Here is a 25417-nt window from a genome sequence, read left to right as displayed (position 1 = left end):
CAAAACTAATATCAAAGCTACGTATAAATCTTATTAGATGCCCATATACCGCAAGGAATCTACCACATATCTTACAAATTACATTGAAATACCGTTTAGCTACAACTGCTGGAGGCGGCATATTTTTTAAAGTGTATTTTTGGAGATATCTCGTAAACCCTTTATTGAATTCCGAGACGCCCCTTGGTATGCACTTATTTGAATGTCAGCACTATCTTCTCAGTGCTTTATTTGAGCTATATACAGCGATGTCGATTTTGTCTCGCAAAATATATAGCATTGTTGTACAATTTACACATTATTTCTCACACATAAAGCCTACATTTCAGCTTCATTTGAGTAGTAGATTGCTTTGGTTGCGTTTATTCATTGTAGTTAACCATCGAGTTTATCTACCAATAAGTATTCAGTAATATCTATGACCCATGCGGAAGGGCCAACAACTATATTTAAATAAAAGTCTTAAAGGTCTGTAGTTAATTTAAAAAATAACCATTCGGAATATAATATGAGTATGATATTTAGAAACGAATGTTTATCAAGTGAACAACAGAGGAACAATGTACCTACTAGATATTTAATTCGAATATTCGCAGACATTAATAAGCAAAAAGAGCCATCTAACCACTTCAAATTTCAACACCACGCACTCCCCACATTGTGAAATTCAAAATACCTCATAAACAACTTGACATGAGCACTCTCGTAAGTTTAATATCAGGAGATTAGGACCCTCTGTCATTAATGCAGCGGCACGTTTGTATTGGTGCACCCTGTTTACATAAACGCCATCTTCTCAAATAGAGATACGTTTATTGTTCATAAGTAATCCTTGTTGGTCTTGCAGGTAAAGCCTAAACTGTATATTGGAATACACATATAGGTCTGCAACTTAATCTGTAGGCCGTCATTCTATGATAACTGTATATGGTAGGAATACACACAAACAGATACAGATAGATAGATTAACTTCAACTCAATCTGTAATCTTAGCTTGTTTTCTTTCGTAATATATCAATAGGCTTTAACAGTCTGTTTACTTGATACAGTATGGTAACTATGAGTAAGGAAATAGGTATTATTAAATTGAAAAAACAAAAATCTTTAAAAAACACGATAGTATATACTGTGAATGTGTACATGATATTATGTATGAAATAAATAAAATAACCATAGAAATCAGTCATTCACAAACGATTAAATTTCTTTCATATGTCTGTAAACCGTACGCAATCTATACAAAAAGTAAAACATAATAACGCACAGAACCCTCAAGTATTAAACAACACCGTTTCAAGCACACTTATAAAATTTCGCGATGAAAAACTAAAAACGAAAATTAAACATCGCAAAAGTGAAGCAACTAGTGATTCTCACGTTTCATCATTTATTAAAACACGAATACTTTTTCACGTTCAGAAATAAAAAATAAACTTAAAGCTAGATGTTTTAACCCTTATTCAAACGCGAGCCTGTGGAGGAGCTAACAAAAAAGTAAGATACGTTCCTGGGTAATTTTGGGTCGTAGATTTCAAAAATACACACAAAAAAGGGGTTAGTGGGGGGGAAGTACCCTTTTTTCGGTGGGAAGTATATATCCCGTCATCTGTTCTCTCTTGTAAAAAGTTTAGAAAGGTGGGAACTATAGCTCCCAGTGTCCACTCCAGACATCAATATTTTGAAACACTAGTTAGTTGCCCTGACTCCACTTGTGAATTTAACGTTATCGTAAAAAAATATAAAGATCAAGTTTTTTAATAAAGGAGGTGAAAGTACTCATCAATGCAAGTTTCTTTTACTGAGGGAAGAATTCGGGAATTGAAAAATGAATGATTTCAACATAAAAATGGCATTTTTCTAAAACAAAATAAAAACAATAGGTAAATACTAATGTATTGAGTTAAGATTTCTAATTATCTGATCAGGAAATAACGAATAACAATAAATAAGTCGCTTATACCAACTAAAAAAGATTTTTTAGACACACAGATTTTATATACAGAATTTCCGAATGTCGTGTGCAGTGACGAACACTGGGATGATATCTTCCCACTTAAAGACTTAATTTCAATCGACTCTACTAAGGTATAAACGAAAGATTCTGGGCATATTTTTACGTTTCACGCAACCGTAATATAGTCTAGTTAACATAGCTAGAACTCAAATCTACTTATCTAATTTTTTTTGAGCACTACACCAAAAACTAAAAAATAACGGTCGTTTTCGGCTGCAAAATCAGGTCACCTGACTTTGACGTGTGTTTACCATGACATGTAATAATTCTCTGAAAAGTATTTCCATGAAAAAAAGTTCTCTAGAATGTTAAGATTGCGTAGATAAATATTACACTGCATTAGGTTTAAGCATATAAAAATAAAACACGATTTACTTCAATCTGAGACGTGGGAAGTATAGCTCCCAGCGTTTTAATAAGGGTTAAATTACTCCAGAATACGAATGTTTTCCAACGAGGTTATTTCAGTCTTCAAGTAAAATACAGTTTAAATTTTAACTCAGTAACGTAGTTAAATATTTACCTGCTATTCAAACATTTTAAAAGTTTTCTTTTGCAGTTAGAAATTTATAAAGACAGTGTTAACGTAAAGTGTAAAGTTTAACTTGAGATGGAGTTTGTGTTTGAGTATATTTCTAAGTATTAACATGTATTAACTACTTCATTATCTTGTACAGGGAACTGAAAATTGTTTATGAAATTAATTAATGTAATACAGATAGACATTATTATTATGTTCATCATGGTTTATCTGTATAATATTGAATACGTGCTTATAAAGTGAAGACTTGAACCTATAATATGCCTATAATATAATATTATACCTAGTTCTCGAGTGTATTAATTACAGTGACTTGAGATTTCTTTAGCGATAATTTTTGCATGGTTATAATTATTATGATATTAATATATTAGTTGTTAAGTAATTATTATTTAAAAAATTATATTCAAATTTGTGTCTAAAAAAAATTTCATTCATTTTTGACTTCTAATAAAATTTTTAAATGTTACACCGTCAACTTTTCCTGAATAAACTAGATGGCGCTAGTGTCAATTAAACAAAAACATTATTTAAATAATTTTAATTTTGAATTCAATTTATTTTTAAACGCATAATTAAAACGATTATTATTAATAATTATAATAAAAATAATTATATAAAATAATTTTATAATTATATTTTTAGTATGGCGGTATTTTCTTTTTTTCTTTTTTAAATGTAGTGGAGCGCGCGCGCCAGACATAATAGGCGGCCATTTTGTTTTTCACTTTATTTCAAATGCAAATAAGAACGCTAGATTTTATTACGTATTTAGTTGTAATAAGTATACTAACATATTTTTTATGGATACCAGACTGATTAAGAACAGTTTTTTTAAAAGATAACATTTAATAATATTCGGGTAAGTATTTTAAAGTCAAATCGTGTTTGGATATTCATGCGTTTAATTTTTGCGTGTCGTAATTTGTTATTAAATTCGTTATTTGCTGTTATAAAGTAAATACTAAATTGAAGGCGTCTCTTTACGGCTGCTTCTAAGATAGTACGTCTGAATTCGGTGTTAAAATGACTTATTAAAATATTCAACATATGTAGTGAAACTTCTGTTCCACCCGCGGCTTTCTAAAAATATGTTCTAGACAGAAATCCAATTACTACACCAATTAAAATCTTCCACTTTTGTTTTTGTCTCGAGCACGGACGATGTAAAAAGACTGAAATAACACGAGATTTTTCTCCGAGTTACTTTAATTTTGCAGACGTTTGAATACCTTCTAAATTTGCTCTAAGAAAATATGGTGATACCAGTCTAATTGAGCTCTGCGATCTTTCCAGGTAATAAAGCAGGAGGTTCATTGTGTTCTGGATGGAATGACGTCATAGAGCGAACGGTGACGACCTTTGATTCAATAAATTACAAAGGAATGTAAAATGTGGAGTGAAACGTTATGCCGTACGGAGGAAGAGTTTAACTAATGGTAAAGCTAATGGTATGTGGAATTAAGTTTACATGCATGTAGTGACGTAATGTCATATTGTAACTCTAAATTTTGACTCCGGTAACTGTATGAGTGTTATCTAGATCTTAATCTAAAATAGAAACCGTATGGATTTTTATAAGTACCTTAAGTAGTTTGAATATCGTTGTATAAACAATGTTAACGTTTTCCTCTTAAGTCTAAATCAATGAACATGAAATTTCAGGGATTATCTGATATGCTTTGTGCTTGATTAAATCAAAGTTATGTTTATTTTGTGCAGTTTTCCGGAATAAAATATTAAATAAGCTTTAAATATTAAGAAATTAGTAGGTACATAAGTTTCAATCCCAATAGGTGATTACGTAGCAAGTTCAACTACATTCCATTGCTTCCCGTAAAGTTTATAATACAAGTTGAATCAATACGACAAGAAAATTCTATATTAGATAACATTTATTAATATCATATATTTCATCTCAATCAAAATAAACAGTATGTCTAATTACGTTTTAATATGTCAAGTTACGACAAGTAGTTTCATAAGTTACCAATAGATGGCGACACTTTAGATTTGCATCGCACTAGCGAAATGTTTTGTTGAATACGTATAAGAAATTTCATGTCGATTATCTGCCTTGTGGATCTTGTGTAACTTGTGTAATATTGTGTTAAAAGTAAAAATAAAGTAATTTAGACTGTTGAGTGTTTAAGTGAATCCCGCCAAAACGTCATTTTATACATGGTGCCGAAACCTAAGATGGACTTTGGACTTTGAAAGACTTAGAAAAATTTCCGATAAGTAGAACTTGTAAAAATTTCATATTTTATTATATGGACTTGGAAAAATATTTGGGATTTTATTCTAAGGACTTGTAAAAATCTGATAGTTTATTATATGGACTTAGAAAATATTTGAGATTTTATTCTAAGGACTTGGAAAAATCTGATACTTTATTATATGGACTTAGAAAATATTTGAGATTTTATTCTAAGGACTTGGAAAAATTTGAGAATTTATTATATGGACTTTGAAGAAATTTCTGGATTATTCTATAGACTTGGAAGATTATTGAGACTTTGATAATTTTAGAAGAAAAATTTATAAAACTAAATTATTAATATTTAAACTAAAATGGCTTCAAAATTAATTAAAAGTCAAGCGGATTTGTTACTTAGATTAGAAAAGGCACAACAAAATTTTAGGAAGAGTCCGAAAAGTAGAATCACTAAACAGTATTTGGAAACTAGAATAAAAAATTTGGAAGATTTTTATTTGGAATTTAAACGGAATCATACAGAGCTAATTCAAATAGTAACATCGGAACAAAGAGAATCATTGACATATTTTATGGAAGACGATTATGACAAGTTTGAAGAAATTTACATAGACCATATGACTGAACTAAAAGAAAAATTTGAAGAAGTGCCCAATAATCCGATATCAACATCAATTAATACGATGACAAGTGACGAAGTAAAGCTACCAAGAATACATTTGCCAACATTTTCGGGCAAATACGAGGAGTGGCAGACATTCTATGATATGTTTTTGTCGCTAATTCATAATAACGAAAAATTATCACCGGTGCAAAAGATGCATTATTTAAAGAGTAGTGTCTCGGGAGAACCTGAGAATTTATTAAGAAATTTTGCTACTGTTGATAAAAACTACCAAGAGGCTTGGAACCAATTAACAAAGCGATACAATAATAAAAGATATAATTTAAATGCTGTTCTTAAAAAGTTATTTGGACAAAAACAAATTAATAGTGAATCTGCACAAGCGATTAAGCAACTTCTGGACACAACTACATCAGTATTACAAGCGCTAAATAATATGGGAATACCAACAGCAACTTGGGATGCAATTGTAATTTATTTGGTGGCTTCAAAGCTCGATGTACAATCACATAAACTATGGGAGAATCAGATAAGCATGTCATGTGCCGATGAATTGCCAACTTGGTCACAGTTAGTGGATTTTTTAGAAGCAAGATTTCGGAGTTTGGAGATGGTAGATTCTGGAAAGCAACCTATAAGACATGAGACGTCACAAAAAAGGCAATTGGTTAAAAGTTCTTTTCACGGAGCTATCCTACAGAATAAGAAGACAGAGAATGTATGTTCAGTTTGTGGTGATAATCATTATATAAATGCATGCACACAGTTTAAGAAGCAAACAGTAGAAGAACGAAGAAATCACGTACAGAGTAAGGGCTTATGTTTTAATTGTTTGCAACCTACACATATTGTAAGTAAATGTCGACAGTCAATTTGTTGCAAGAAATGCGGACGTAGACATAATACTATGTTGCATTTAGAGAAGACAGGATTAATTGAAAACACTCAAAGGACACAAGAAGGAAATGATGGGATTGAGAATAAAACTTCGTCTACGCTAGTAGAATCAAAGATTGTGGCAAATTTTGCCAAAAGAGAGCATAAAAGCTATCATGTTCTGCTAGCTACGACACTACTTAAGGCTCAGTCAAATAATGGTAACTTATTTATGGTACGAGCATTGTTAGACCAAGGCTCGCAAGCGTCTTTTGTAACTGAAGCAACTGTTCAGTTACTCGGTCTTAAACGTACATCTGTTAATAGTTTAGTATCAGGTCTGGGAGATGGTCAAATGCATATTAAACATGTAGTAACCTTATGTTTAAAATCGCGTCATAACTCAGAATTTTCTATTAATGTTAAGGCTTATGTATTAACTTCACTTACGTCTATGCTTCCATGTGTGAAATTAGATGCTCCTAAATGGCTCGAACTCGAGAATGTAGAATTAGCGGACCCAGGTTATGCAACACCAGGTAAGATTGATATTTTATTAGGGGCAGAAGTTTATGCTGAGATTTTATTAACAGGTATGATGAAACAACCCAAAGGAAATTTAATAGCGCAGAATACGGCCTTTGGTTGGGTTTTATCGGGCAAGGTATCTGATTCACTTTCAGATAAATATAAGGCTAACAGTTTTCATTTACAGGTTAGAAATAACGATGATTTTTTGAAGCGTTTTTGGGAATTAGAAGCTGAACCAGATATGATTGTTAAGAAATTTACAAGAGAGGAACAATTGTGTGAAGAGCTATATGAAAAATCAACTGTAAGAAATCGAGATGGAAGGTATGTTGTTACATTGCCATTTAAAAATAAGGATCCTGAGTGCCAGTATGGAGAATCGATGGATATAGCTAAGAATAGATTATTCGCTTTAGAAAGAAGGCTTAAGAATAATTCTAAATTATATGAGGAATATAGACGAGTAGTAGAAGAGTACTTAGTTCTTAATCATATGTCTTTAGTCGAAGAAGATGATTTAGATAATCCAACGGCCGTCTATCTTCCGCATCATGCTGTTGTACGGGAGGATAAAGATACGACAAAGGTTCGTGTAGTTTTTAATGCTTCTAGTAAGGGAACAAATAATGTGTCATTAAATGATGATCTTATGATTGGACCAAAAATCCAACAAGATCTCAGACATATATTAATGAGGTGGAGAACCCATCCCATTTGTATAGTGGCTGATCTTGTCAAAATGTACCGTCAAGTACTTATTAATCCAAGACAGACAAATTTTCAGAGAATTTTATGGAGAACTTTACCGGATCAACCAATTAAACATTTTAAATTGCTCACTCTAACATTTGGAACCGCGTGTGCACCATATCTTGCTGTTAAAACTTTACAACGTTTAGCAGAAGATGAGAAACTCAAATTTCCAGTAGCATCAGAAATTACTAAAAATGATTATTATATCGATGATCTAATGACAGGTTGTGATACATTACAAGAAGCTAAAATTATTTACAATGAAATGAACAAATTAATGAAATCTGGAGGATTTACACTTCAAAAATGGAGCTCTAATCGTAAGGAATTATTAAAGTATATAGGAGAAGAAAATAAAGAAAAGGAAGAATCTATGCTAATTAAGGTTGATAATATGGTAAAAGTTTTAGGAATTTCATGGAATCGTAGTTCAGATAGATTTGTGTATACAATCAATTTACCGGAGATAAAATTTCCAGTCACGAAAAGACAAGTTTTATCTAATATTGCTCAAATGTTTGATCCAATGGGTTGGATTGCACCAGTAATCATTGTTGCTAAATTATTTATTCAAAAAATATGGAAGGCGCATTTAGATTGGGATGATGCATTACCTGAAGATTTGAACGAAATGTGGCTTAACATACGACAGCAATGCAAGGATATTCAACGAGTAGAAATACCACGGTGGATTTGTTGCACTAGTCAAAGTCATGTTGAACTTCATGTCTTTTCAGACGCATCAAGATCTGCTTATGCTGCTGCAGTTTTTATAAGAGTCATCAATAACGATGAATCCATACATGTCAGGTTAGTATCAGCTAAAACAAAAGTAGCACCTATAGAGAAGGAAGTTTCTATACCTCGTTTAGAGTTATGTGGAGCTGTGCTTGCTGCGAAACTTGTGAACGAAGTATCTCAAGTGATGAAGGTATGCAAAGATAACATTTACGGATGGACTGATTCTACAATCGTTTTAGCATGGTTGAAGGGCGGTGCAAGCAAATGGACAACATTTGTAAGTAATCGGGTATCAGAGATTTTAACTATTATGGATTATGATCAATGGGGTCATGTTTCAACCGAAGCCAATCCTTCTGATTGCGCATCTAGAGGTTTAACTCCAACAGAATTACTTTCTCATTCACTATGGTGGTACGGACCGGAATGGTTGAAGAACAGAAACATTGAAATGAAAAATACAGAGATAGTAGATACGAATGAAGAAAGAAGACAAGTATCGTTAATGGTTAAACAAGATAAATTTGAAGATTTTGAATGGTTAAAATTTTCTAATTTGACTAAAATGCTAAGGGTTATTTCTTATTGTCGAAGAATATTACTGAAGAAGGAAGAAAGAAAAATTTTGCCGAAGTTTGTAACAGTAAATGAAATGAATGAAACATTAGAGAAATGTATTCAACAGGTTCAAAGAATTGCGTTTGATGAAGAGATCAAGGATTTAGAGAATAAAAAGGATATACCGAAGAGAAGTCCCCTTCGTACTCTTTGTCCCATTTTAGACCGAAATGGAATATTAAGAGTCGGTGGTCGGATTGATAAGGCTCACGCAAACCATAACACGAAGCACCCGATTATTATGCCAGCTAAGTCTCATCTTACCCAGTTGTTAATATCGGATGCTCACGAAAAAACTTTGCACGGTGGACCGCAAATCATGATGAATTACATTCGGACAAAATATTGGATAGTACGCTGTAGGGATTTAGTAAAACAACATTATAGGAAGTGCCTCACGTGCTTACGATATTCGAAAGCAGCGAGAGTGCAGTTAATGGGACAGCTTCCAGATACTAGACTGAAGCCTTGCAAGCCATTTACGGCAACTGGTGTTGATTATGCAGGCCCAGTCAATATTAAGTTTTCTCCAGGTCGAGGGGCAAAGTCTTATAAAGGCTACATTTGTCTTTTCATCTGTATGGTCACAAGGGCTATACATATTGAGGCTGTAACAGATTTAACCGCTAAGGGATTTATCGCCGCTTTTAGACGCTTCACGTCTAGACGTGGACGTTGCCAGGATTTGTTCAGTGATAATGGCACAAACTTTGTTGGTGCGGACAAACATTTACGAGAAATGTTTGACTCTGCTAAATCTAATTTACCTAATGAAATTGCGGAACTTCTTACATTAGAATCTACGACGTGGCATTTTATACCGCCGCAATCACCTAATTTTGGAGGGATATGGGAGGCCGGAGTGCGTTGTGCTAAGAACCATTTGAAACGGGTCATAGGTGACAGCATTTTAACGTATGAGGAATTAGCTACAGTACTGTCACAGATTGAAGCATGTCTTAATTCTAGGCCAATTTCTGTTATTAGTAGTGAAGCAGATGACCCTCTCCCACTGACCCCAGGTCATTTTTTAATAGGTGAACCGGTTATAAATATAAGTGATCGTAATTATGATGATTGTAATATAAATAAATTAGAAAGATGGAATGTTATTCAAAAAATGGTAAATAATTTTTGGCGTAGATGGTCTAAAGAATATTTGGTTACTTTAAATCAGAGGTATAAATGGAATTCGAAATTAGAAGAACCTAATATTAATGATATTTGTATAATTAGAGATGATAACGTTCCACCTTCTAAATGGATTTTAGGAAAAATTGTAAACAAACATATTGGATCAGATAATATAACTCGCGTTGTATCAATTAAGTGTAAGAATGGATATTTAAAACGACCGTTAAGTAAAATTAGTGTTTTGCCTAAATAAAATGATTAGTTAATAGAATAGAATATCTTGTAAAATTGTTTAAATTTAGGAAGGTCAGTTGACTGAAGTGTCAGATGTATTTTGTTGGTTACTAGTTTAACGCCACTACGTTGATGTATCACGGTGGGCGGTTACGTTTTGTTTAGTTATGTTTTGTTTTGTTTAGAGGTATATTTTAGTTGTTTTTTTTTGTTACGGACTAGTCCTTGGTGGGCGGAATGTCTAATTACGTTTTAATATGTCAAGTTACGACAAGTAGTTTCATAAGTTACCAATAGATGGCGACACTTTAGATTTGCATCGCACTAGCGAAATGTTTTGTTGAATACGTATAAGAAATTTCATGTCGATTATCTGCCTTGTGGATCTTGTGTAACTTGTGTAATATTGTGTTAAAAGTAAAAATAAAGTAATTTAAAGTGTTGAGTGTTTAAGTGAATCCCGCCAAAACGTCATTTTATACACAGTAGAACATTCTAGACATATTAGAATAGTCACAATGCTATTTAAATAGTATCCGTAACTATCAAACTATCAAACTATACAATATTGACGCATTGTTATCTTTCGCCCGCAGGTATACCTGTCTGACGAGACAAGGCAAGCAAACGGCGCCATTGTTCCGATAAATGTTACGAAGAGCTCTGGGATGTTGTTTCCGATCAGAATAATTTGAATTGTACATCTGTAGTGTTCGTTGGTAAGCAATTATTTTGTTCCAATGTTTGTTAATATAAGCAATATAAGCTATTAGTTGATACGGAAGGATATATTATGTACTTAGTCTTCTGAACCGTTTTCTAAATAGTAAATACTTTTAATATTTTCTATTTTTTTACCGTTTTTTTTTCGTTTTCTATTTCCGTATCGCGTAAAAGCCGGCCATTATCGATAACGTTATTGCTTTTATTGAATTTTTATCAAACTAATGTAAAAGCCTACTTCATATTTTATGATCCGGCATCAATTTAAGAAAACTGATCACACTGCATTGTGATTCTACGTTGGTTGTAGATAATATGACATAGGTACGAGTACAGTCAGGCTAAAACTATAATCTTTTACATGATGACATACCTAATAATGCTTATCTACTCATGCGTATGCGCATATTGCATACATTGCATAATATATATTATATAATTATTTCTTGTTAACTAGTAACTACATACTAAAATTTGTTAGATTGTTATACCCGCATATTTCGAACGATCATTTAACTACGAACCTTGTTGATATTTTCCAAGTTATGTTATTTAAATATTTTTATTTGAAATCTGCCATATGCATACTGAAAACAACAAAACAAATAACAAGATAGATGTCAGTAAGGCCTCTATCTTCTACGTATTAAGTGCAAAATTTCGAAATAAAATTAACAAAGCACAGGGAAAAATGTCCAAAAACCTGAGCGATTTTCCGCTCCAAAACTTCAACGAGCATGGAACTTATAAGGACTGACAAATATTCATTTCGAAACACTCAGGGTAAGGGCACGTTCTGAGGGAGCTTCGTGTTGGAATTTTTAATTCAATTATGATAGCGATCTTGTTTAATGACCGTCCTGGTGTACGCGTTTTTATGGCGTCCCGTCTTGCCACTCGAGTCGTGAAAATTTTAGCCCGAATGATTGGCGTGGCCTGAAATCAAGTTTGGTTGGGAGTAAAGTTACTAGATGTAATATTGAGATAAAAGAAGAGATACTGTTTGAAATTACAGGAAATTAAGGTGATGTTTAACTGAGAACAAAAACCTTAACACTAGTTAAACAAAAAAGTTTTGTGAAATACTGAAATCAATTGTGAATTAAATCCTATACATACCTAATGGATATTAATCTTCAATTATTCACTGTATAAATTGAAACAAAACATGGATAACAATAATTTGCATTCAATTTTTGAAACGTTAAATTAAATCGTTAGTCAATTTACGCAAACAAATTGCACGCTACATTAGCTTCACAGATAACGTCAAAACATACACATTTCAATTTTAATTAAAAAAGGATAACAACTGCCGAATTTATGAAACACGTTAAAAATTCATCGAAATTGGAAACAAAAAGCAATATACCGATAAACGAAATTAAATTTGGTCGCGTTTAACTTTTTATGGGGATCGACGAAAAAATTTGGAAGTAATAAATTTGTCAGACGAGCCGAAAGTTCTGTGTTAATTCAATCAGGTCTCGGGCTGGCTTATGTTTGATAATGGAAGGCTGTAACGTTTTGTAATAGATATTATTATCAAGCAACGGAGTATGGAATTCTATCCCATTTTTAGGATGGTGATGAAATATTTAATGGATATAGGGCTGATAAATACATCAAAATACGGATACGAGTATTAATTATTACGAGTGTAAAGTGATTTAAATACTATTTTATTGAGATGAATGTCCTTGTTAGGTCTGGTTGCTTGAAAAATAGTCGATAGATTTTATTGCAAGCATTAGATTCTTTTAAAATAATAATATGATCTATAAATGATTCAACATTATAGTCGTTAATAGTTTAGTACGTTTATTAACTGGTCTACTGAGCATAATATGTACACACCATTATTGTTCTTGTAAATTAACCATAGATTAAAGCAAACACGCCACATAATAATGATAATATTAATTACACACATTACATTTACCTCGAAGGAGCTAGAATAGAAAACAGACCCTTATAATAAATTAGGCATTGATAAACATGAAGTGAATCGGTGAATGAAAATATCGTTAGAAACCGGCATATCGAAGAATCAAATGTTCGACGACATGTGCTATCTGCCAACCCGCACTTGTCCAGCCTGGTGCATTACTTATGGCCTGAACCCTCAAAAGAACAGTGCAGAACAGTCCCTGCAGTGGGAACATAATGGGCTGATGATTCAAAGCAAAATAATATGCACATACTTTTGGTTCTTTACATTAGACAATTTATAGTCTAGCCCACTATAGTTCTTCTTTTTCTTGGGGAAATAGATTCCCCTCTCAATCAAAGCGTACGTAATTTACGAAACGTTTTGAAAGCGGATGATCTCACAAAATTGTCCAGCATTGTAGAAAGTCATTTACCCGAACGGTTAATTTACACGTTAACAGCAAAAAAAGTTCTGCAAGAATAAATGAGTAGGGCAAGACTGAATTCGGCAGATGAATGCGACCCCTGTAATGATGGTTCTGACGTCTTTTATTCCGTTTTAACTTTTGTCTTGCCTTCGGATTTTTGAAATATCTCCAAGAGAATTGTGGAATTACATACCAAATGGTTCTATGGACGCGTTATAATTATTTCAGAAGAAAAAGCTGTTATCGATTGTGGAAATCTTTTGTTATGTCATTTTCTTCGGTGTTTATATACTTCATGTACCTATTCAATAATAGTGTGGGAATGTCTCAATTAAGCTCCTTGAGGGATTAGTATGATTAACATAGACTTGTCATAACCTGTGGGCTAATAATCTATTGAATATGTATTATGTACATACATTTGATTTACAATACTGATAATACGATGTTAATTGATTGCCAATGAAAGTTTGCACTGAAATTTATGGTACTAATACAAATATTCTTAATCTGAACAGAATATATTGTTATTATTATAATGTACAAATTTAATAACTGCAATTAATTTTTCATTATAATGTTATGATTTACTAGCTTTTAGCCCGCGGCTTCGTCCGCATTTCGTAAGAAAAATCCGCATAGTTCCCGTTCCCGTGGGATTTCTAAAACCTATCCTATGTGTTAACCCAAGTTACCCTCTATATGAGTGCTTAATTTCATTTTAATCAGTTCAGTAGTATTTGCGTGAAAGAGTAACAAACACACACATCCTCACAAACTTACGCATTTATAATATTAGTAGGATTAGTAGGAAGGATAGTAGAATTAGTAGAACTTATATACATCTCGTTTTTAACAATATTTTTTTAAAATCAGTTAAATTAATAATACAAATACCGTGAACCGTCTAGTAGAATTGATATTGAAAATAATCTTAACTAACCTTCTACTGGTATAAGTAAAATTTGCATTCATCCTAAAAATTAGCCTTCCAAATTAAACGGCGCTCGTAAAACAAAGTTTTCAACTAGAAACTCAAAACCTCAATAAAGAAAATGTTTCAAGATATAATTTGAACTTCATGTATAATACAGACGAAGGACAGAGCAATTTAACAGCAATTAGTATTCAAGGGTTGAAGGCATTTGGGTAGAATTATACGACATACCACGAGTTTCCAGGCTACATATGACACATATTAATGAAATAAAACTGGCCAGGAACTTGCTTTGAATGAAGAAATAGAAGATACTTACTTCGTATGAAAAATGTTTAAAATCGGTATAGTTTTGCTGTGGTGAACAAAAAACCGTATACTTCTCGGCTATTCTCGTGCATCTTAGGATGAAAGACTTTATGTCACTTGGGCATAATGTAACTATCTTTTAGTGATATAATTTCTTGAAATCGGTTCAGTAGTTTGTAAGTTTGTACGTATTCTATAGAATACTACCAAGTATGATAATTGGCTGTCGCTCCATCTAGCTTCGTAGTAAGAATTATTTTTATTTTTGAACTAGTTCTTAAACCGACATTATCATAAACTTTGAAAAGCTTGTGTTTAGCAAATCGTTTCTTCTTTAATATACCTATTAGTGTAGATATAAGTGGATGCAAATGCTTTTATTCATAGTATTTGTCCTTTATTTCTATACAGGTATAGCTATACCATGGTTGCAATTAGGGTCCTGGTAGCTATCGGAAAGTCATTAATTCGTAATTAAGAGCAAGGGAGGCAAGATCTGCATGTAATGTAGCCAATTGCATGGAGTGATAGTGAGGAAAACAGCGTAATCAGGGGAAATATATTACTGCTAAGGAGATATTATACATGCAGTATTCTGGGGTTAGCACATCTCATACCTACATGTAGTGTTTTAGTATTGGTAGAACATCTTTACATGAGAATATTAGCTTTTAGTAATGCTAGATTGAGTTAGGTTTACTTATCTTCGCATAGTAATTAAAGCTAAAACCTAAGTTTAAGTATAGTAAAATTTACTTTTTTCAACATACAAATTGTCCTTCCATTTCCATTTCAATAGAAAACAACGTAAAGTTACAATACATTCAAAATTTTACAAATTTTCTTTATTAAGTAGAAACTAGCTGTGCTCCGTGGTTTCACCCGCATTGCTCCGCTCCTGTTGGTCTTAGCGTGATGATATATAGCCTATAGCCTTCATCTATAAATGAGCTCTCTAACACCGAAAGAATTTTTCAAATCGGACCAGTAGTTCCTGAGATTAGCGCGTTCGAACAAACAAATAACTCTTCAGCTTTATAATATTAGTATAGATGTAATCAGTATTAGATTTCATTACTTTCCAAATGGAACTCCTATAGACATATCCATTGAATTTTGTATACTTGAATGTATACAACAACTAGATTTCCGCCCGCGGCTTCGCCCGCGTTTGCAAAGGAAAACCCGCATAGTTCCCGTTCTCGTGGGATTTCCGGGATAAAAACTATCCTATGTGTTAATCCAAGTTACCCTCTATATGTGTGCTAAATTTCATTGTAATCGGTTCAGTAGTTTTTACGTGAAAGAGTAACAAACATCCATACATCCATACATCCTTACAAACTTTCGCCTTTATAATATATATTAGAAAATATTAGAAATATTAGATGTATGTATGTCCCAGTATTCGATGCTGTAACAATAACCGAGCTGTCGCGCTGCCACACTGAACTTGCAAATTCAGTTCATTGGGCTTTAATGTACTGAATATTCAGCATATATCTGCTATACGGTTACGTATTCGTGGATTTTTACGTACTGGATATGAAATGTTTTTAAAAGAAGAGGCAGTAACTAACACACATGTAATAAAGACACATGTATGTACAATCACGTATATCATATTTAAAATGTGTATCAAAATTCAAATCTTAAGCTATTTCATGCTATTTTATACTTACAAAATTATAGGATGTTAAACTTCACAAAAGCCTTAATATATTGAGTAATAGGTAATACTATTTTATAGTTTCAATACATTACATCTAGGTATAGGGATATCAACAGAACAAAAAACTCTACTTGCTACTTTGCTACTACAATGCTACTTCAACCACACAGATAATAAATATTTCCTGCCCTCATAGAAACTCCAAGTGAAACGTCAAAACAAACAAAAAAAAACAAAAACAGCCTACAATATGAATACGTAAATCATCGAAGACACGTAATATCTGTATGTGATCATCGCGGGCTAAAATATTTGTTTTACTCCGCAACTATTTGGGCCCGATTGATTTATTGATGCTGCAAGCGCCGCTACAAGATCTATCGCCCTATTGAGATTTGGGTAGAGTAGGTGGGAACAGAGACTGTGAAAATAAGTACTTGAGATTTGCAGAAATAAAAATTCACGTCTAGTTCTTAAAAAATGTTTTCAGCAATTAGTGACACAACGATCACAGCGTAGTAGTATTGAGCATAAAAACTACAAAACTTTCACAATCACAAGTTCTTATGGATTTTTTGAGATTTTCATCATCAAATCATAATATGTGATGAATGAAAGGTTTCTAGCTTTTAAATATATTTCATATCTTTGTATTTTGCTATACTTAGTTATTATATTTTACTCTCGATTACACTCATTTTACATTTATCTTCTTATATATAAAAATGAATCGCGCATAAATCGAGAACGGCTAAACCGATTTCGATAATTCTTTTTTTATTATATTCCTTGAAGTACGAGGATGGTTTTTATGTAGAGAAAACGTAAATATGTACCACGGGCGAAGCCGGGGCGGACCGCTAGTATAATTATAAATCTACTACTAGTAGGTAGGTACTATTATAAAATCAAATTACGCTCTTAACAAAACTACCGTAAGTTTAAATAAATATATTTTACATTTGCCATGGAACATTTTATTAAATTTCTATTTTATCACGAGTATTTATTAATGTCGCTTATAAAATTTTTAAAGTCAGTCTCTAACTCCCACTAATCTACGCCACACATGCGAGGTACGGCAATTTGTTAACGTGCAACGCGACTAAACTAAACATTCGAAATTTTGATCGATCCCTTTTTATTCTGTTTGTTTTTAAATTTAGAACAAATTGAGCGCCATAAAACCCGGTCATAGAGTTAAAATATCTAACATTAGTCTCTGTCCGTTGCTAATCTATGTCACACGTGTTGAAATAGAGCAGTTTTTATTTTTTAACATAAATTTATTGGAAAATGTGTTTCAAACTTTGAATAATGGTGGCGCAGATATCGAAAGCATGCAGTACATTTTAACACGTCGCATAAAGATTGATTTGTACAATACAATATATGTATAGGTACTATTTCTTTTATTTCATTACTTTTGATCTGATTTATATAATCGAAAAAACCTGTTAAACTATGAGAAACATTTTTAGTAAAATATTTCTTTAAAAGCTCGGAGTAATCTCGTAAAAAAGCTGAAAGACTGTGACATCGAAATTCCTAGTAGGTATAACTGGATTCATGAAAAACTATTTTTTGTCACAGAATATTATTTTAAGGACATAAGTGATAAGGATGATAATATTATAATATCTCTCAGTAGATCATACATAAATCGTCATCATAGATAAATTCGATATTTTTTTTAACCGTGGCAAACTAGGCAGATAACTCAAAAATGTTAAAATTAATGAAACTGACGTTTGTAATAATTGAATAAATAAGTTCTTTTTTCATGATTGATGTCAATGATATAATTTAATTAGCTTACTTACTTAGATTCCTAAAAGTAGTATTATAAGATCTCGCATTTAACGTTTTCTAAGGGATTATATTGAAAACCAATATCAAACTATAAGTTCGTTCACTAAACGATGCATGAACGATAATTTTCCATATTTCCACATGTTACAACTTACCAACTCTCAGATACGTCCATTATAAGTTTTAAGTTGAACATTTAAAGAGTTTATACTTTCAGTATTGCCAACGTACATGCAAAGGAGCGTCAAATAGCCAAACTGTCATATTTAAGTTTTCGATATTTCTCAAAAAGCGTATGGAACGAATATAGGTGAATTGATTCGTGAAATAATATAACAAAACAGAATGAGATACTTTATTTTAATTATTTTGAAATGTAGAACACGATAATATAAAGTGATTGATCTGATTTTAAGAGATTAAAAAAATTTCATTGCATGATTGACAGCTCAAACGTTTCGGTCGCCGCCATGACACAAACGATGTTTAAAAAATATATTTTCATGTCGAAATACATTTTAGGTGTGCACAAAATATTGAATACAAATGGATTCGAATGAACAATTAGTCAAAACTCGATTACTAATTAATCGCGCTTTCACATAACGCGAGTTGGACAAATTCTATTTGATTGTTAATTAGTTTATGTAGTTTAGTATTTATATTATCTTTACTAACATTATAAAGAGAGAATAAATTACCATTAGAAAGCTGTATCTTTACTGTAAAACATAGGCTTTATTTTATTTCATTTATTATCTCTAACATAAAAAGGTAAATTCGCTCCAATAAATCTACCGTTGAGTGTTGACCCACTTAAAACTCTTTGAGACAAAAATCGCGATAGCCAATCGATAAATCGTAAATCCGATCCAATGTTGACAATTGTTAAACTTAAATTGGCAAACGAATTAAACTCCACTTAATTAAAAGTTCCGTAAGCTCTTCGCAGATATTTAGCGATTGGAATCGTCAAATCGATAATTTCTTGCGAACGGTGTTAATTAAAAAGGGTTTGTTTCGCCGTCTAAATATTAATAACTTCTAGAGATGAAAGGAGCTAGACTTTAGTAATTATGAACTTATTCCTCTCTGAATATCTACTCTATTGATTAGGTATTAATAGAGTGTAATGAAAGGGCTCAACAATAGTTTTACTTTGAGGCTTTATTAGACCTCTTTTATCGTTTTATAAAAAAAATACGTGTGGCACTCGAGGACTGCCGCGGTAAAGCTAATTGCTGTGCCGGTTGGAGTGGGGGGCGTTAGATTTTTTCGTTACGGAATTTTTACATTCGGTCGCCGCGCTCATTGCCCGCGATAGAAGCTATGCAATAGCTTAAAAATGAGAATAACATGCTTTCAAAAACCAACAAATAAAAAACAGTTTTTGACATATCTACATTTCTATAAAAGACTATATTTTGTAACAATGTAACCTTTCAAATTGTATAATGTACATTGTTTTCAAGTCTTCTAGTCGAACGAACGTAATACACTACGTCCTCAACATTATATAATTAGATACAGTCCACTGACGATAGTACTTACATAGTAATGGCGTGGAAATATACCACAGGATAAAAATAAAATGTACTGACATTTTCTGTTTTATTCGAGACATAATACATTATAATAAGACAGTAAATATAGCATTACTGTATCCCTTTTGCAAACAGATTTATTTATTTTAATTTTGTTAATTTTTTTTAACTTAATTTAACTTAATTATTTTATTTAAAAAAAGTATTTTGAAGAATAAATTATGACCATGATATTTGTCGTGGGTCGGGATTCAAACTCTTGCATTTCACTTCAACGTAGCGACGCGACGAGCCTCAAATCTACATCCGAATGGACGAATCGTTTTATATACCTGTCTAAAACTATTTATATTAGAAAATAATAAATATCTTCAGTTTCATGTCGCTGTATTAATAATAAAAATGATTCTTAAATAACTACAATACCCCATATCAATCAGATATAATATAAATAATCTTTCAAAAATATAAAGCATCGGCATCTTATCCGTACCGTTATAATGTTCCGTTGAGGGAGGCAAATTATCCATATATTGAATCCACCCGTACGTATTTAGGGCGTATTCAGAAAGAAAGCTCGAAACTTACCAGCGCTGATAAGCGCCGATAAGCGCTTATAAGCGCTTATAAGTTTCAAGCTTTCTTTCTGAATACGCCCTTAGAAATAGGTGAAGGTAGTTTACGAATAACATCTTTTGTATGACCGTCACGACATACAATATCTAAGTCTGCCCGTGACCACGCTTGCTGCAAGGTGTGCAAATGCAATACTAAGTTAATAATATAAGGAATAAAACGCGTTTAATTTCCATTTGTCTTTAATTTCTACATGTATATTGTATAGTACTCGCGTAAAATCAAACAAGAGAATACCCGTACATATTTTATACATATTATAAAACTTACCTTATCTCTCAACATGTCTCTCACGCGCGTCGCTTGATGCCGACTCCTGTGCAACTCGAGCTGCAGTTCAAGGCATCTCTCCTGCCAGTTCACTGAGTCTTCGGTTGCAGCTAGTTCATACTCTAGGGGATCCAGGCGAGAGGAATGGGCGAAAGGTCTGTAACAAGAAAATGTTATAACGCTTTTTGGTACGTACATATTTTTATTAATTACAGAGTTTCTTTTGGGCTCTTCTCTGTAGAAACTGCTAACCAGTGGTAAATATTAAGTAATGTATTTTGACGATTCAAAAACGCTTAGATGAATACATGTTTAAGGTTGAGAAGGTACAATCTCTATACATATATTATTTTTATACTTTTAAGTTTTATCGTACGTGTTCTAGATTATTATTTTTTTATTAGTTTTGTCCCGCGGAAAGAATTTTTCAAATCGGACCAGCAGTTCCTGAGATTAGCGCATTCAAGCAAACAAAAGCTTTATAATATTAGTAAAAAAGTGGTAATACTGTAGTAAGAGTTTTTGTGAGTTATCCAAGTAATGATTATACTAACATTGAATTAGAACTAAAAGACTCTGTACTACGACAAAGGAAATAACTGAAATAACATTGTAGAATTTCTAGTTTAAAAAGTAAACTCAAGAATCAATACATTTTAAGTGTTTCTAGAACTATCTCGTTAAAACGAATCGACAAGAATACTTTAATACTAATATAAACATTGTTGCTGTATTCAGAATTCGTGGTATTATGATTATAACAGACAGAATATTATGCCTGCATCTTTGCGCGAAAGCCTTATCAGTGTTGAGAACACATTTTCCGCCAATCCCCTATATTTTTTTTCCTATTCAAGCCCAATTCCAGTAAGTTTTTTTTTATAATCATTTTACTTTTTTCTTCAAAGAACACGTGTAAAACTCAATATGCATGCACACTGGCAGCTGATGAAATAATTTACTTTTTTTTAGTGTTTCTATGCTCTGTGGTTACAAACGCATTCCAGATTCAAATTGCGCGCCACAAAAACTTTCTTTTCATAAAATCCATGAATAATAACTTGGTTATAATCAATTTGCGAACGTTTCTAGTTCATTTACTTAGGTCGACGACTCCGGGGCCGCATGTTGGCGGGTTTTTTATCTTTTCGCTTCTGACTTTTATTCATTTAATATTTATGGGTAGGTACGAAGCTTTGTATTGTAATATGAATTACATATTGTAGTGTGCAGTGTAAGCTTGAATGCTTAACCTTTTTCGATGTAAAAGGATGATTTAAAAATGTATATATGTGTGATATAGGTATGTATATAATTGTGATCTGTACCAAATTTACAAAATGAGCAAACTATTTCATACAATACGGAAAACTTTGAAACCACCACCAATATATAACTTTTGAATATTAAGGTTTTTTCTTAAATTCGAATACCTACCTACCTATATTTATCACTACTAGATATTATTGTACCTAGTATATGAATATTCACGCGGTCAATTTAAATATAGAGCTGATTAAAAACATGTTAGCTGAAAATACCCCGTTTTCATCAGGAACTAAAATCAAGATTCAATTAAGATATCCAGATAGGCACACCATAAACAACATAAACTTAAAACATATAGACACCGCTACAGACTTATATACCTACATATTATTTATCAATAATTATCATTGCTTGAAAATAAAATAATATTCCCCCCGTTTCCCTCTGTCACGTAATCATAATATATAAACGAATGGAGATAATTAACTCATGAATAACAAAGTACGGTTAATCATCACACGTAATTAATTTTCAATTATTTGTGAAGGGAATATCTCATAATCTTATCCATACATTGTTTAATTAATTATATGAATATGGATCATATAAAAATACCATGAAAAAAATGTTTTTCCCATTAGTCTGCTATCACTGCAACTATCACCAAAGACGAGATGATTATTTTCTTTTGCAGTGTATTGTTTCCATATAAATATATAAATAGTAAATACATAATATAAATCTCTATACTCAATTTTGCAAACACTGAAGAAGACTCTATTATTCTGATTTCGTCTGAGTTATCAGATAAAGATCGGAGTAAAGTAGTTCTTGTGACCATTGAGACTAGTTCAATGCTAATAGAGTTCACATTTAAATACCAATTAAATATCGATAAACATTTCACAAAACACACGTTATTTTATTCAAATCTCACCTTGGCGGCGGTGGCGGTGTATCCCTCGCCCTCCTCGGCATGAGGCGAGGGCTGTTCGGCGTGCTGGCAGAGTGCCCCGCCCCGCTGTGGTCCGTGAACCTCGACAGCGGGTCGAAGATCTGCGACAACCGCCGCGAACGCTCCTCAGACATACTTACAACACTACACTATCACATCACTATCACAACACTACACTGTTACGTCAAAACACTATTTCAATCCGTTCGAAACGTTCCAACCGACGTTCCGTGACAGATGGCGCCCGCGTCGCTTTTGGCGCGCAATCTGCCCCGCCATCTTGATCCGTCTGATGTTTTTCACAGTTAATGCGCCCTTTCCGTATTTAGAACTGAAAAGAAAATAACGTGGTCAGTCGAGGTGGTTTAGGTGGCAATTAGTCGGTTTCGGCAAGTTGGACAGGTGTCAAAGCAAAATGTCGACGCTTCAATGTGTTTTGATCATAAGTTGACGAAATGTTTGATAATTTGTGAATGATGTGTCGCTTCCTTCTGAACATCAATCGTTCTGTGAACCTTAACTAGCTTTAAGGAAACTTAATTAATTTCTATGTCATTCAGTTCTACGAAAATAGGTACACAGAACGTATGTAAGAGAGTATTTCTAAACATTTTTATTAAATAAAATGTAAAGAAAGTTGCGTGTTTTGCAAGGGTAGCATTAATATACCTAACCTACCATAATTAACAAAAATCACAAGTTACAGTAAAGAAGTCATTTCATAGAAAAATGTTATCCAATAATATTTAGTCGGCATCGTTTTTTTCTAAAAAAACAAAACTATTTTAAGATCTGATGTAATACTTATGATAGATGGCCGTCATACTGCAGGAAGTTCAGAACAAATTGACTGTAAAACTAATTTTACGATATTTATAAAACAAGAGACACAAACTAAACAGCGCCACTGCCCTTCATTTAATATTGAATCTCATAAACGTTTTAATAAAATAAGAGTAAAATAATAGTTTGATGTTAAAAGCGTTGGTATATTTTAGATTTTGCCTTGATTATCTGGAGGAAATAGCTACCATAGTACCAAAATATGTTAGTCCCTACCCATTGTATTCGATTAGATACTTTTTACTTTGACCAACATAATTAAGCGTAACAAACGTCCATACAAATTTGCACATGTATTGAGTTACCTTTCTTATATTGTGTCAAAACGTGAAACCAATGCATATTTAACACGGAATCCAGCTAAGCTCCAATAAGAATTGGGTCATGCCTCTCAGAGGAACATCGCAGAGATTACTCCCCCACCGCATCAAATACCATAGCTTACGGCAAATATAGGTCTTAACCTTTGAATTTCAAAGCGTTTCCACGACATTTGTATTAAAATCTAACGGAGCTTTTTAATGGAAGTCAATGTAAACAAATACATAAACTGAAATATATGATTCTGCTGAATTTTGGGTAAAAGTAGCCTACCTAGGTCACTCTAAAAATTGGACAAATTATGTGATAACTTCCGACGCGGACGCCTGGCATTATCCGAACTCAGGAAACACTTTTTATTGCTTGAGAATTTAGAACTGCTATCTATATCCATTTTATTACCTATATTTATTATATGTATTGATGATTGTACAATGCGAAAGAGGGAAAAATATTTTTAAATAATCTGGACCGATGGCAAAGAAGCTTCAGAAATATGAACTGAATAATAAGTAATAAGTCTCCACTATGTAAACTTAAATAAGAAAATCTCATAACGGAGCGAATTTCGTCCTTCCCAAACTAAAGTATCAAAACTGTTTACAAACACTTGCCACCCAATACTTAAGCGAAAATGGTCTCACGATGTGGCAAATTAAAAGGTCAGTGACCAGAAAATTGGAGACTGCCCGGACCTGAGATAGGAACTTTGATTAATGTTATCAACGTTATCTAGCCCCTAAAATTGGGGTCAACCCTTTCACGGAAATTTTTATCTGTCCGGTAATTGCTTTTGTTTAGAATTAAACTTTTCGTATTTATTGTTAATTCCGCTTTCACGCGAAATGGCTTTGGACCGACACGTTGTATTTTTGTATCACCAATATTTGTTTTATGAGTACTGCCTATTTATATAATACTATGTAAAAGGAATTATTAAATGGGTAGTACGTGACGATTTACGAGATTTAGAATGAGTTTCATTAGAAGTGAATCGAATTTGTTGCCATTGATAGAACAAAGACGACTTTACGGCTAGCAACCAGTATAATAAGACCTGTGATATGTACCTAATCTTAAATAGTTTAAATAATATTAGAAGTGACTTTATCATAAATCCAGCTAGAAACAAAGTAGCAACAAAATGAAATAACTTACAATGGAAGTTCGTGTGGTCAAAAGATGGGCGTATATATGCAAAATGTTCAGATTCAGCTCAATCTCAAACTCACTGGATAAGATCTGAGAAGGATATTGAGCGGGTTTTTGGTGCAGGTTTTAAACAGCTCAATTAGCCATTTCGCCATTTTTGTGAACTATTTCTACTCTTCTTTAAGTATCTCAGTAAAAAATTTACCTTTTATTTGGATTGTTTGTTATTCAGTTACTTTTGAAATGTGTAGATATGGTTTTTACCTACTTACTTATGTATCACATTTAAAATTATTAATTATCAGTTCATTTTTGTATAATAAGCATGT

General features: G+C 32.6%; 1 protein-coding gene across 12 annotated transcripts in view; it reads right to left on the bottom strand.

The window, feature by feature from the left end:
• Nucleotides 1–25417, bottom strand: part of LOC149487219 (uncharacterized protein CG43867) — a 251570-nt gene that overhangs the window by 174576 nt on the left and 51577 nt on the right. For all 12 annotated transcript variants that reach the window (XM_089697509.1, XM_089697513.1, XM_089697510.1 and 9 more), the window contains exons 2-3: nucleotides 22755–23103; nucleotides 20549–20705 (exon numbers count right to left, since the gene is read on the bottom strand). In XM_089697509.1, coding sequence (XP_089553635.1) covers nucleotides 20549–20705; nucleotides 22755–22906 — 309 coding nt within the window. In that variant the 5' untranslated portion in view covers nucleotides 22907–23103. The remainder of the gene's footprint in view (nucleotides 1–20548; nucleotides 20706–22754; nucleotides 23104–25417) is intronic.

This window comes from Colias philodice, chromosome 7 (assembly GCF_061535455.1).
Source record: "Colias philodice isolate Cphi_HAF_F1 chromosome 7, ilColPhil1 Martin Lab GWU primary, whole genome shotgun sequence".
Taxonomy (NCBI): domain Eukaryota; kingdom Metazoa; phylum Arthropoda; class Insecta; order Lepidoptera; family Pieridae; genus Colias; species Colias philodice.
Note: the sequence above shows the minus strand (reverse complement) of the source record. Positions and strands in the feature narration are given on the sequence as shown.